At 58.1% G+C, this 13968-nt stretch overlaps 1 protein-coding gene across 2 annotated transcripts in view; it reads left to right on the top strand.

Annotated features, from left to right (window-relative positions):
• RGS3 (regulator of G protein signaling 3) overlaps window positions 1–13968 on the top strand; it is a 78865-nt gene that overhangs the window by 1351 nt on the left and 63546 nt on the right. The window contains exons 2-7 of one of the 2 annotated variants that reach the window (XM_083807104.1): window positions 2574–2723; window positions 9775–9825; window positions 11343–11401; window positions 12055–12149; window positions 13030–13098; window positions 13732–13792. In XM_083807104.1, the coding sequence (XP_083663230.1) occupies window positions 2574–2723; window positions 9775–9825; window positions 11343–11401; window positions 12055–12149; window positions 13030–13098; window positions 13732–13792 (485 nt within the window). Of the gene's footprint in view, window positions 1–2573; window positions 2724–3376; window positions 3761–9774; window positions 9826–11342; window positions 11402–12054; window positions 12150–13029; window positions 13099–13731; window positions 13793–13968 lie in introns of those variants that run through there. The other variant, XM_083807105.1, reaches the window with a different exon arrangement.

Here is a 13968-nt window from a genome sequence, read left to right as displayed (position 1 = left end):
GAGGCTGTCTTCTGGGGACCTCCATCTGTGACCTTGCTGTTGGAGCTGTAAGAAAGGGGCTTTGAGTCTTCACGAGGTCTGTCTGCACCCCCTGCGGCTGGGATGATGAGGAGTCCCCAGACCCTCCCTGTGGGGAGGAAGGGAGAGCTCCTGTAATGCTCCGTAACGTCAAGACATCTGACTTGGTTCCTCTCCCAGGTGCTGCCTGCGAGGACTGAAGGGGTTCATCCCCCCAGCTTGTCTGCTTTAATCCCTACCCACGCAAAGCAGCCGTGCCAGATGTGGGAATCCAGGTACTTGCTAGGGCAGAGATGCTTTAATCGCTGAGCCCCAAGAGCTGGGTCAGGCCTTTCTCCACCTGCACCCACTGTGCTCCACCAGACCTGGCCCAGGTCTGAGCTCGCTGCTTCAGGTGCCTGTAGGAGAGGCAGGAGCCAACAGTGCCGGCTCCCCCATGCGTCCCCAGGTCACAGGGTCCTGAAGGACTGGGGAGCTCCAGAGGCTGCAGGTAGCACGGGGAGCTGTGGGGCCTCCAGGTAGCCAAAGGAGTTAAATTGGTGGCCCAGGCTGCAGGGCCTGGACCTGTGTCACTGGGCTGCATCTCCTGCTCCCCTCACTTACGTCTGACAGCGTCAGCCTCACCGGGAAACAGGGATCTGGCTTTCCTCTGCGCTCACATCCTGCAGTGTCATGGGAAAGGACAGGTGTGGGGGAGCTGCAGAGAAACCATGGAGCATGTGGGAGCTCCTGGTGCTGTGGCTCTGCCTGTCCCACGGGGTTTCTGCTCGCTGAAATAACCTCTGCTGCTTGTGCACCCTCTGCGTTTTATGTAGGGCAGCAACTAAAGAAGAAAACACATCTTTTTAGGGTCCTCTTCTTCATCCCACTCTGATCTCTGGGTCCCTGTGGAGGGGACAGGGGACAGACCTGGAGCCTACTGAGTGCAGGAGGGCTGCTCAGGTGCTGTGCTGTGCCGTGCCGTGCTGTGCCATGCCAGCAGATCATCTGTGGATGGTGCCTGGTGCCTCTTCCTCTGTCAGTGGGGATGGATGTGGATCCCTGAGCAGGTCAGTGGCTCCCACGCAGCCCGTGTGGACTCGGCTCTGGGGCTGGTGCCATGCTTGTGGCTCGTGCTGCTGTGTGTGGAAGGGATAAGGAGGCACCTGGCACCCTGCCACTGTGGGGCAGGATCTCTGCATGGGAGCTGCCCGCAGAAAGTCCAGGACCTTGCAGGCTCTAAATATCTTAGGAGGCAAGTAAAGCGGTGGGCGGCGTTAGCTGGCTGCTTGGCCAGGCGCCTTCTCAAGGCCTGTGCAGATTGCCAAGGTTTGGGCTGAACGCTGTGGGGGGCAGGCAGCTCAAATGGGGCCGAGCTCTTTGTCTGGGGCCTTTGGAGACTCCGGGCAGTTATCTGTCTCCTCCTGATGCCCAAAGGGGCTGTGATTTATGGCAGTGGTACAATAGGTGTCTGTTGGCAGTGATAAATTGGGCTGTCCAGAGAGCATCCCTCCCTTGCTCACTCTGTTCCTTCTGTTGCTTTTCCTGCAGTTTCAGACAGTTTTACTGGTGTAAATCCAGCCGGACCTGCCCAGCACCCCTGCCAGAGGGGAAATTCCCTGGTGGGGGAATTAACCTGTGACTCTGCAGCTCAGGACATCCCACGGGACGTTAGCACTGCCTCTGCGTAAGGGCAGCGTAAGACGGTTGTGCTGCACTAATCCCGTGCTGCTCAAATCTGTGGGAGACACATAGGTGGATATTTATGACTTTGAGTAGTTAAACTGGGCTGTGGTGGTTCCTCTGCTGTGAGCTGCGTTTAGGAGGTACCTCTCCATCAAGGCTCCCATTTCTGGGTCTTTGCCCTTTGGTGGTGTGACGGCTGTGACCAAGGAGGGGCAGGCTGGGGCCGCTGTGCCATGCGCAGGGTGCTGGCCACAAGCAAACCCCGCGATGCCTCCTCGCATGGAGCCTCCCTGCTGCTTGGAGCCTGAGCTCTTCAGCAGGTTGTGGGCTGGGTGCTGAGTCCAAGCTGGCACCTTGCAAAACAGTCCTGAACACCAAGCAGTGTCACGGCAGCATCTCCAGCGTCCTGGAGAGCTGCCCATGGGCTAATAAAACCTGATGGGGCCAGTAGCCTGTTTTAAATATAATTGAAGGTAACAATTGACCAAAGAGGCTTTGGTGTTGACCAAAGCCTCTGGGATGCACTTGGTGCGCGGCACGGTGAGGGCTGAGGCTGCAGCTGAGACGTGCATGGGGGTGACTCCCTCTGAGCATGGGGCTCTGCTCTGGTGCAGCACTGGCTGTGGCATATCGCTGTCTCTCCTCTCCATCCTTCCTGGGCAGGGGGTCATGGTGTGGGAGAGGGGCAGTGCTGCCGGCACTTGCGTGGAGCTGGCCAGGGGAAGCTCGGCACAGACCTGGCAGCGTGATGTCCTGGAGAAAGTTGGGGGCAAGGCGGGCACACCCTTGTGGCTGTTAAAACAAGGGGTACTGCAGAGCCTGCGACGTCCCCTGTGTCCCCGCTCTGTGTCCCGGCCCTGCCTATTCCCATCTCCTCTTTTCTCTGGCAGGGACGGGGCAGAGCCCCTGGATGCTGGGGCCAGAGCACGTGGCGGCGCTGCTGGAGGGGCGACGTGGGGCTGCACCTTCCTCCCCAAGGAGGCAGAGGGGGCCATCGGGGAGCAGGAGGAAGATCAGCCACGCACGGGTGAAAGGGAAAGGTAAGTGATGGGGGTGTGAGCGCGTCTGCAGGTGAGCCTGGGGTTCAGCCCTGGCTGGGAGCGTGGGGAGGAGGGCAGGGTGCGTGTGTCCAGCGTCCTGGACTGTGCAGGAGATGGCGTCTGGACCTCTGGAGATCGCACCCCCCCCCCCACCCTCACCCCCCGTGGGGTCCTGCTCTGTGGGAGCAGGGCTGCATGGAGCTGTGGGTGGGAAGCAGAGAGCTCTGGGCCAGCCCAGGCACCGGGGAGAGGTTTTGCTCAGAGAAACCACCTCCACCTTTTCTCCACACGCTGCAGAGCTTGTGCCCACCTCTGGGTGCCTCCCAGTAAGCTGTGGCACAGTGCCTGCAACTGGTGGGTGCGTTGCCAGCCCCCAGGGGCTGGGAAGGGCTGCTCTGGGGTCTGCAGACCTGTCCCCTGCAGGGCTGTGTGCCTCTTTCCCTGTGACAGGACAGCACGCACTTAACCGCTGCCCTGCCGCCCCTTCCCTCCTTGGTTAATCCCCCAGAGGTGAATTCTCCTGCACCCCTTCCTTGCCTGTGGAAATTTCCCCGGGGAGCTGTGAATGCCACTGTCCTGAGCTCACGCTCGCCAGCCCGATGGCAACCAACAGAATTACAGCCTGGCACGGCGAGCGGGAGAAGAAACGTTGCGAGGTTTTCCCTTTTCCCAGCAGTTTGTTCTCGGCGCGTGGGCCGGGGCTGGCCGGGGAGGGCAGAGGCTGCTTGCAGCCCAGTGCTGGGGCCTGGGCCTGTTTGTTCACCCAGGTGCGGTCTCCATTCAAATCCGCGGGGCCAATGGGAGCTGCGCCGCTCAAACGCCCGGCGGTTGGACCGCGTCCCTTGGAAACCCGGCTGCACGCCCGCCTGGCCCTCCTGGCTGAAACGGCTGCACGGCTTTCCCAGGCGAGCCGGGGGGGCTCCAATTGCTGGCTAATTAGAGGTGTCCTGCCATGGAGCCCGGCAATGTCCGCAGGGTCTCGCTCTGCACCCGCCGGGCTGAACCCCTGGGAGCTTCTTTCTACCTCAGCACCTTCGGTAAGCGGTGAGCCCCCGGGGTGCTCGCGGTGCCGGGGGGGCCGTGGCTGTGGCCCTGGGTGGCACAGCACAGGGAGCCGCAGCAGCCTGTGGCCAAAGCCCCTGTGGCTGTAGGAATGGCAGGCGCTGCTCCCCCAAGGCGTTAACGCTGAGCAGCCCGCTCGCTTCTGCCTCGCTGAGCTGGAATAATGTGTGGCTCGATCGAGCAGGCACGCCGGGCAGCGCCCTGAAGCCTGGCTGCAGCCGCCGAGCAGTGCCGTTGCGCTCGGCCAGAGGCTGAACACCCGGGTTGTTTCGCCCCCTGGATGGGCACAAGCTGGGATTGCTCTGTGGGGCCGGCCAGAGCCGCCACAGAGCCCCTATTTCCTTCCTTGCTATGTGTGGGTGTTTCTGTGGCCGTCCTGGTGCTGCCGTGTGGGCTGAAGAAGCCCGCGGGCTGCGGTGGGCTCTGTGGCCTGCAGCCGGCCTGGCAGCGAGCCCTGTACGGCCACCCTGAGCGGGTGACTGCGGCAGCAGATGTCACGGCCTTTGCTCGTGGTGTGCGGCAGCTTGTCAGAGAAGGAAGCTGGGTGCCCTACACCACCTTCTAAAGCAGAAGTTTTCTTTCAGAGCTGCTGCTTGTTTCTGTAAATGAGCAGTGCACACAGTCACATGAAAGAGCCGTGGGGGTGTGGAGAGGGTTACGTGAGAGGCCTTGGGCAGCCAGGGCTGCTGCTCCTTCCCCTTTTGGATTTTAAGCGTCAAACTTCTCAGGACAGCATGGAAGCTGAAATCCTCTTGTGTTTGAGCCAAAGACTTTATCCATGCCCAATGTTGTGAGTTTTGTGGTGCCTTTTGCACCTGTAACTGAGCTGGGGCCAAGCATCGTCTTTGCAGCCACAGCTCCCGTTGCAGGCTGACCAGGGCTGGCGAGACGTGGTGCTGCGAGCAGGAGCACCCAGGCAGGGCAGGGCCAGCACAGCCCCACTGTGTGGGTCACTGAGGTCACTTCAAAAGGGCTGGTGGCAGGGCCTAAGGCCTTGGGGTGCTCTGCCTTGTGCCCATGGGGACCTCCCGCACAGACACCGCTTTCCCCTCCTGAGAAGGCCCCCTTTTGGGTAGGACACCCTGCTCGTGTCCTGTGGTTCTCATCTGTCCTGGCCTAGGCAACACCTGCATTTTCCCTCAATGAAACCAGAAAACCACTTTAAGGAGCAGAAACCTTATTTTTCCATTCACCAGAGATGACCAACAAGGACAAGATTTTCCCTCCTGCTGAATCTGCTCCAGACAGATGCCATTCGTGTGTGCCCTCCTTTAGCCCAGCAAACTTCTCTCATGGGTGGGAACTTGTTCAGTTACCAGCTCCGCTTGTTCCTACCTGCTTTATCCCTGTTCTCCTTGTGCCGGCTTTGTTCTTCAGCTTGAATCGCCTCTTTGCCAGCTCCTGGGGGCCAGAAGGACGGGTGCTGGGTGCCCTCTCAGCAGCGGTGCTGCGAGCCTGGCTGAGCCCTGCTCCCTGTGATGGGGCGTGCAGCCAGGAGCTGCGTGTGGGTCCTGATGCGGGATGAGCTGCCTGCTCTTTCCCCTTCCTCTGGCTTTTCACTGCACCTATTTTTATTTATACTAACCTTATTGATCCAGGCGACTTGGGTGAGCTGTGCTGGGCCCCCCTGCTAAAACTGTTTCCCTTGGCTCATCTTAGGGGTGCGCTGAAAAAGGTAAACCAGGGGAAAATCTTTTTCTGACCTTTTCCTTTTGGTGAGTGGTGGAAATGCAGCCTAAGAGCTTGCCTAGACAGGGGTTGTGTTTCTGCTCACCCAGTCCTGGAGGAAGGTTACTGCTCTGTGCATCTCAGAAAACGTGACCGCTGCCACTGAGCCGATCTGTCCAAGTGCATGAGTTGGTGCAGCAAATCCTCTCCACCAGCTCAGGCTGGGCCGGCTTCTTCAACAGCAGCTTTGCTGTCCCATCCTGGCCCCATAGAAGCACCGGAATTGCTGCAAACCCAGGAGTGCTTCCCCTGCATGAGTGGGCTGGGACACCCTTGGGGTCAGGCAGGCTGGCTGGGGCATGTGCATGGGGTGTGCGATTTGCCCTTTGTGGCTTTAGAGATGCTTGGTAGCAAAGGCATTGAGAGAAACATTTCCTGCCCCTCATGGGAAGGAGAGGACCTTTCCCACTGACTGTTCCACATCCTCTCCTACTGCGGGCCAATATTTGGTACTTCTGGTGAAGGCAAACTTGCTCATTTTCTCCCTGCTCTCTTCAATTTGGTGCTGGTGTCACCAGCAACAGAGGGGCCACGGGCACTGCCCCTGCACAGCTAAAACCAGAAGCAGCGGCAATGCACCCGATGCCCAAGGCCACAGTCCCATCTGACCCAATCCCTCGTTCCTTGGCCCTGGGGGCTGCCCCCGGATCTGAGTGGCCCCAGCCACTCTCAGGCCAGGGCTGGGCATAGGAGCTTCCTCCCCCCGAATTACCCAGCACAAAAGCTTCCTTTCTCCTCCCCAGGGCTTATTCATTACTGGCCTGACTCCTCGTCATGCTTGGTTAGACAGGGCGTTCTGCTTTTGCGCTGCAGTGGCTGTTAAATGCTAATAGAGGAACAGCGAGATGGTTCCCACCGCGCTGGAGATCTGGAGATAGCAGAAGGGTTAAAATCTTAAAAGGCTGAGGTGGCTCTGGTGGCATGAAACTGGAGGTGATATTCTCATTGTTATAAGTTGATATTAGATAGAACTGCCCTGATTTACCCCACCTGAGGAAGTCTGTGTCCTGTCTTTATTTCTCGCCTTGCTTTCACTTGCACATGTACACAGGCATACATTTCCACATGCACACATAGGTGTGCACTCTCAAACACGTACACACACGTGAGCTGGAGAGAGATTTGAAAAATTTCTGTCAACATTCTTTTATTGAGTGAAAAATGAGGTACAAGTTCTGTTAATTGTTTCAGGTTAAACAATCCCGTAAGATAAGATATCCCCACCCCAGTAAATGCACTCCTTCGGTGTGTCTTTTACAAAATGGTTTTGTTTTGTTTTGTTTTTTTAAGTTGAAATGATGTCTAGATGTGTGCAAATGATGTCTGCAAGTTAGTTTTGTGTGTTTGTTTGTTTGTTTGTTTGTTTTTTGTATGCCAGGGAAAAGAAGCATATCTGGGCTATTTTGCTTTGGACTACATAAGATGTTGCACCAGAGATATTTTCCGTCTGTTTGATTCTCCAGGAGTGTTTGAGAATGTTTGGTTTTGGGTTGGTCCAGAGCAATTACACAGATGTCAGACCCTGCATCACCCCCAAAATCTGCACCTCGCACCCAGGCTGGCACGGCGGCGGGCAGCACCTCCCTTGGGAGCTTTTTCAGGAAGCCTCTTGGGGGGCAGAGCCTGCTCCCAACACCGGCAGCGTTTTACCTAGACCCCAGCAAGCGCTGCCAGCTGAGCCTTCGTGCCAGTCCGGGTGCTGTGGGCAGGCTTTGGGGCTGATGCAGAGTTGTTGGTGTGTGGGAATAAGGACATGTAGGGGTGAGATGGCGGAGCAGAGCTGCTGCCCGCAGACCCAAGCCCTTGCTCAGCCAGGGGGGGTTGCGTGCGTGGCCCTCCCAGGCGCTGGGGCTGTGACCGCTTGGCTGTTCAATGCTGGGAATCAGCTGCCTGCGGACAGGTCCAGGCAGTGCCAAAAATCACAAATTGCAGCTCCAGATAAGAAGCGGGAGCTTGGGGATCTGGCATGGGTGTTGTGAAAGGCAGCAGGAAATGCAGGTTGGGTTCACAGCCGCGAAAGAGCTGGATTTTATTCTCAGCTCTGCTGAAGGGCCATCACCTGCATGCCGAGCGGGCTGTAGCAGTGTGTTCTCCAGGTGTGGATGCTGTGTTTGCAGATGGTGACTTTACTGCCAGACAAAGGTGTATTTGGGATTCTCCTTTGTTGGTTTGTTCTTTAGAAATAATTCTCCCATCTGGTCCTTGTGTCTCTGCAGAAGGCTTTCTGGATTCAGAGGCCGGCCTGGGTCCTCCAGCCTTTGCACTTGGGTTTCAGCCGGCCCTGTCCCTGACAGACTTTGAGCTCTCTTCTAGTTTATTTCTCCACCTGCAGGGGGGCAGAAATGCTCTCAGAAGTGCTCTCACTCTGCCCTCACCAAGATCTGCTCCCTTGGCTCACTACCTACCGCTAAGGGCAGGCATGGCCGCCCTGGCCTCGGCCCTGCCAACCCCCTTTGCTTTTTTATCCTTGCCAGGGCTCCTGGGGCCGTGCCCGGATCTGGTTCTGACGTGTCCCACCTCCGGGCAGACCTGCTGCTCTCCCCCTGTGGGAGAAGGGAGGCAGTCCCACAGGAGGGAGCAGGTCCGCCGTGTGTTATGCGGCTCACTTGGCCCCATATCTTGTCGGTGGGTTGGAAGCACGATCTCCTCCCTGCTCTGGTCTCCAAGCCCTGCAGAAATGCAGCTTGAAACTTCCTCCCTTGTTTCTGTCATCCACGGCCAGAGGTGCTCGGTGGGTGTCTGGTTTGTCCCCTGCTTGCTCTCCCCACCCCTCTGCACAGCGTCAGGCACTGCTGTGTGATTCCTGCCACAGACTCGGTCCCGGCTGCGGTGGTTTTAGCAGGTTGGGGGGGTCCCGATGGTCTAGCCGGTGCCGTCTCCCTGGTTTGCTCTCTAACTTCCATCTTTTGGTCAGTCCGATTCTGCTCCTGGTGCAGACCCTCAGAGCCCAGGGTCAGCTTTTTAGAAACGGTGTTGGACTTGGAAAGTACGACTGTGGCTTTGGCGTTGTGGTGGTCACGTCTCACCCCCAGGCTGCCGGAGCCGTCCTGCCTGGGATCTCTTGGCCGCTCCTCGCTCTGCTCACGGCGCTGAGGGGCACCGGGCCCACAGCCTGGCAGGGGGCTGCAGCCGAGCCAGGGCATTGGGACTAAGGGTATCTCCGTCCAGTCCTGCTGCAAAGTCACGTTGTGTTCATGTAGCTCCTCGAGGCTCTCCCCGACCTCCCTGATCAAAAGCCCTGGGCTGCAGGACAGCGCGGCGCTGCTCGGCCTGGGGTTGGCAGCTGCTGGCCTCGTTGGCCACCTGACAACTATTCAGTGTCAAAACACGTCCGAAACCATTCTTGTTTAATCCTAGATTAAAGCAGGCATTGACTCTTGGTTTTAGGAGATTACCTGTCTGCTACCAGCCCCAGCTGGCTGGGATCCCCATGGGACGCAGCCCCGCGGGGAGGCTGCGGTGTGGGTGCCCTCCCCATGCTTTGCTGCCCGGCTGGGCTTGTGCTGCGAGCTGTGTTGTGCTGGCCCTTGTCACCATGTCCTCTCTGCTCGACAGTACCCATGATAACGAGCTGTTTCTGGATGTGACAGCCACTGAAGGGCTTTTAAAGCTTCCCCATTTTCCCCGCACCACCCGGCTGGGTGAGGCGTGCAGCAGGGCAAGCAGGGGGGAGGTGTGCGAGGAGCGCGGTCCCGCAGCAGCGGAGGCATGACACCGGGTTAGTGCCTCGGCTGACCCTGTGCAGGCACCTTCCTGCCACCAAAAGCCACTGGTTGTCCTTGGCCTTCGTCCAGGCCATCTGCAGCTTGGCCTGCTGGCACCTCTGCGGAGGTGACAGCCCCGTGACCACACAGAAGCTCAGGAGAGAGGTGCAGGGGAAGTTGAATGCGGGCAGGGGGAGGATTTGAGCACGCTGCATCCATTGGCAAGGCTAAGCTCACCCTCTGCTAAATCCAACTATTCGCCTTGATGCTCTGCCTTCCTTTCTGCCATGGACTCCTGCCTCATGCCAGGAGCTTACTCTGTGCTGAGAAAACGGTATTCAGTTTTTGTTGAATGCTTTTTGCATCTGAAGGTGTAAGAGTTTTTTGATAGCAGATGTTCTCACCTCTTTTCCCTGGCTCCCTGAGCGATGCCCTGTGCCCAGGGCAGAGCAGGACGCCTTTGGCCCTGCACAAGCCTTGGGGCTGTGAAGTCTCCATCCTGCTGAGCGCTGGTGCGAGCTCTGTCTCCCTCACTGTCTCCCCTCTCCTTCCTCCAGGCCAGCTGAAGCTGTCCATCGAGCTGCGGGGCCGGATCCTAGCACTGCATGGTGAGTGTCACCCTAGGGCGTGTGGGGAGGTGGCCCCAGAGCCATGGGGGACTAGCGGTGGGGACAGCACTGCCATGCCCTGCCTTTGAGCTCTTTCAGGCCTGGAGGGATTTGTGGTGCCTGTCAGGAACAGCTCCACAGCACAGCAGTTCTTTGGTTTAGTGGCCAAACCAAAATTTCTGGAAACTTTCATTTTCAGGTGACCACAGTGTGTTTTGTGTTCCAGTTATATAAAGTTTTTATTTTGCTCTGTATGAAGACATAAAAAGACCAAAAAAAAAAAACTGGAAGAAAATCTGAAATGTTTTGTCTCCTCTGAAATGTCCTTTATATTAGCCAAAAATATTGGCAACAGCCAACTTACGGCCAGCCTCGCCCCTGCCTGCTTGTAATGAAATGGGGGCAGAGGATGTTTTGAGACTGGTGGGGCCACGAGGACCGGCTGAGCCATGCTCAGCCCCTGTTCTTCTCCACTTGCTGCCCTTTTCCAGCTGTGCACGGAAGCTTTGTAAAGACACAACAGCAGGAAAATGTTTTTTGGCTCCCACCAGCCCAGTTCTGACACCAGCTTCACCCCAAATCCCTCCATCTGGAGCAGCCTCAGCATTGATGCGAGTCACTGTCTTATTCTGGATGTTGTCCCTCAAAGTGGGGACTGGGAGACGAGAAATAGTCGAGCAGAGGCAGAAGTGCGGCCCAAGGCCTGGGACCCAACATCCTGCCGCATGCACTGGGTGCTCAGGGTAGTCAGCGTGTGCAGGAGGAAGCTGTGTGACGGCAGGGTGATCCATCCTATTTCTTCATTCTCCACCCCAACACCTTTAACCCCAAAGCAGGTCTGTCTGGAGCAGGAGGCTCCTGGTGGAGCCTGTCTTGGCAAACCTTGCAAACTGCTTCGGAAGGCACCAGAGGGTCTTGCAGAGCCCCTTTCCCCTTGTGCACGGGGCTTTCTGCCCGGACTACCATGTTTCTTAGGAACACATCTCTCTCCCTGACAAAGGCACCATTGCCTTGCTGGGGATGTTAGGAGCGAGCTTAGCATCGCCCCGCGAGCCTGTCCTGGGCTATCGGGGCTCTGCAGCTCAGATATTGCCTCCAGCTGTGTGCCTGGGAAGGGCAGGGCTCCCCACTGCTGGCAGCAGGGTGGTGCTGAGTCCCTGCTGGCACGGCTGCCTCGGGATGCAGCCCTTGGTATTTAACCTGATGGGGCGTTTGGCTCCAGGGCAGGGAGCACAGAGGTGTGTGAGGTCCGGCAAATGAAATACAACTTGCCATCTGGACACTGAATTAAATCTGCTGCCATCCTCACCACAGATGCCAGCAGAACACGGCTGTGTTAAAGAAAAAATACAGCACAACGCCTGCCTGTCTGTGGGTGCCTGGCGAGGCCGGGCTGCGGGGAGCTGTGCGGGGTCCGGCAGTGTGAGGCAGGTTCGGCCCCGCAGAGCAGAGCGCTGCGGTGCCGGGAGATGCCTTCCCCGGTGCTTTGGGCCTTGACTGCCTCGTTTCCTTTCCAGTCATGGAAGCGAAAGGTCTGCTGGGGAAGGAGTGCCGGCCGTGCAACTCCTACGTGAAGGTGGGTTCTGCTGGGGCTCTGTGCGGGGCACTTCGCGCTCTCTTGGGGTTTTGGGGTTGGCTCCTCCAAGCGTGCTCTGGGCTGCCTGTCTCTTCTCTTTCCTCCTTGGGCTTCTCTGTCCTGCTCTGGCTGAGCACCCGCAGCGTGCAGGGAGGTGGCTGGCCTCTTCCCAACCTCGTGGGGTTTGTTGGCACAGCAGAGAAGGAAAGCGGAGCACACCCTGGTAAGGGCTGTGGTAGCCATTCGGTGCAAGAGCCTCGCGCTGGGTGACCGAGGGAGAAGCGCGTGGCCAGCACCGCGTGGCCCCAGGCTCTCCTGGGAGGCTGCTCCCACCACAGGGCACGCAGCGCAGCGAGCATCTGCCCTGCGCGGGGGCTGCGGGTCGGAGATCAGCCAGCAGCATCTGCACATGTCCGCCCCTGATTTTCTGCTGTTCTCCTTCCCCTGCACTCTAAGGAGTTTTGTAGTGCAATTGCTTGGCATACATAGGGTAGAGCGATCTAAGCCACCCGTTAGCACGGGCTCAGTTGGATCTTTGAGGCTTAGCCACCCGTAAAAGTGGCTGTGCCGTCTCCTGCCACCGCAGCAGCAGGGCTGCCAGCCGTGTGCTTGCTTTGAGGTGGCTGATGTGCTGCTTGTTTCCTTGCATAAAGATGTCGATCGTGCCAGATGCCGACTGGAAATGCAGGCAGAAGACGAAGACTGTGCCAGACAGCAAAAATCCCGTCTTCCACGAGCACTTTCTTTTGTGAGTATGACGGGGCAGCGGCAGCTCCGGCTCATCGCCCAGCTCTGTTCCCACTGAGTGGTGGGGGACCCGTGTGGCTGCTGTCCTGGGCACCCTCGCGACACCAAGACGCTGTGTTTGCTTTTGCATTATGGTCTGTAATAAACATGCATCATGCATGAGCAGGTCTGCTGCTGAGATGAGGAGTGACAGACGTTATTCTGCTGTTTTTTGTAGCTGAAATGCCTTGAACTTTTGGGCAGAGCTTTGTGGAGGCTCGTAAAGCTGTCAGCACACAGCATGGCAGTGGCGCTCCCGCACGGTTGGACTTTCTTGGTGGGCAGGATTTGGGCAAACACACTCCATTTCCTAGACTTTGCACCTCTGCAATAGTATGGGCACTGGTACGAAGGAAGAAGGTAAAAGGATTTGCTATAGCTACAGCATGTTTCTGCATGGGAAAGGAGCTGTATGGCACATAATGTTTCAGTAGAGCTTGTTATTGCTAGCAGACCAGTCTGTCAGTCCTCTGTCCTAGTGCAACATCTAATCTGGGTCAGAACAGTTATTTCAGAGCATGAACTGTTCCTTGTACTTGCTCTTCAATGGTGGATGTGTGTCTTTCTGCATGACGCTTTTTTTCTCCTTAAACCACCTGAACAGTGTCCCCAGCACCTGCCCAGAAGAGGTCATGTCCCTTTGTGGCTGTTTTTTCAGGGATGAGTAAATCAGGGCAGCAGTGGCTCATGTGGGGAGATTGCCACCCGGGGTGATGCTGCAGTGCTCCGTGCAGGGAGCAGAGAAGACCTGGCTCTGAGGGGGCCACGAACACGGGGGCAGCCCTTGCTGAGCGCTCCTGTGCAGAGCAGTGCTCATGGGCTGTCCCCTCTGCTTGTTACAGCCCAGTGCAAGAGGAGGATGAGCAGAAACGTCTCCTGGTCACAGTCTGGAACCGAGAGAGAAATTCCAGGTATGGGGCTCCGAGATGCATTTTGGTCTCTTTAAAACGGGGCCGGCACCACGGTGAACCCATCATCTGCTCTGGCCACCCCACATGAGCTCCTCTGGTGCCTCGGGCCTCGAGCGCTGTCCCTGACGTCAGTGCAGCACGTGCAGGCTGGGGAGAGGGAGTCCTGCGCTCGGCACTCTCTGTCCACATTGCGGCTGCTCAGTGGCTGTCACCGGGGCCAGCATTTAAACATCCCGGCTGCACCACTGGGTAAAGCCAAGTGGGGCTGGGGACTGGGCCAGGGACTTTCCCTCCCTCCTGGGGCGATGCAGGGAGGAGGAAAGTGCAGCAGCAAGGGGCCTGGCACCCTGCAGGCTGCCTCTGCCTCCTTGGCCAGGCTCTTGCCAGCAGCAGGGAGGCTGGAGGTGATCATCAGGATGCTGCTGCCCAGCTCCTCCCTGCCCCTGCTGCAGCCAAGCCGTGTGCTTACACCACGTTTGCTCAAAGCACGGGGAGAGGGGCACGTCCTGGGCACTGCCCAGCTGCTGGTGTGGGCAGGGGTACCTGCGGGGTCCCTGCAGAGATGGGCATGGGGGAGATGGTCCGCGGGGAGGTTTCAGCAAGCACTCACTGATGGTCTCTGACTCTCTGCAGACAGAGTGAACTGATCGGGTGCATGAGCTTCGGCGTGAAGTCCCTCCTGGCCCTGGACAAGGTACCGCTGTGCTGGAGTGCCGCGTGTTGGGCTGGGGCTGACCCTTGCAGGCCGGTGGCTGGACGTGGTGCACCTTTGGGGCAGGAGCAGGGAGGAGCCGGCTCCTCGCACCGTGGGGCAAAGGTGCTCGGAAGGTGCCCAGGAGCTCCGTGGTCCCGCTGCCAGTATGGACGGCC

The sequence above is a fragment of the Anser anser genome (assembly GCF_964211835.1).
Source record: "Anser anser genome assembly, chromosome: 21".
NCBI lineage: Eukaryota > Metazoa > Chordata > Aves > Anseriformes > Anatidae > Anser > Anser anser.
Note: the sequence above shows the minus strand (reverse complement) of the source record. Positions and strands in the feature narration are given on the sequence as shown.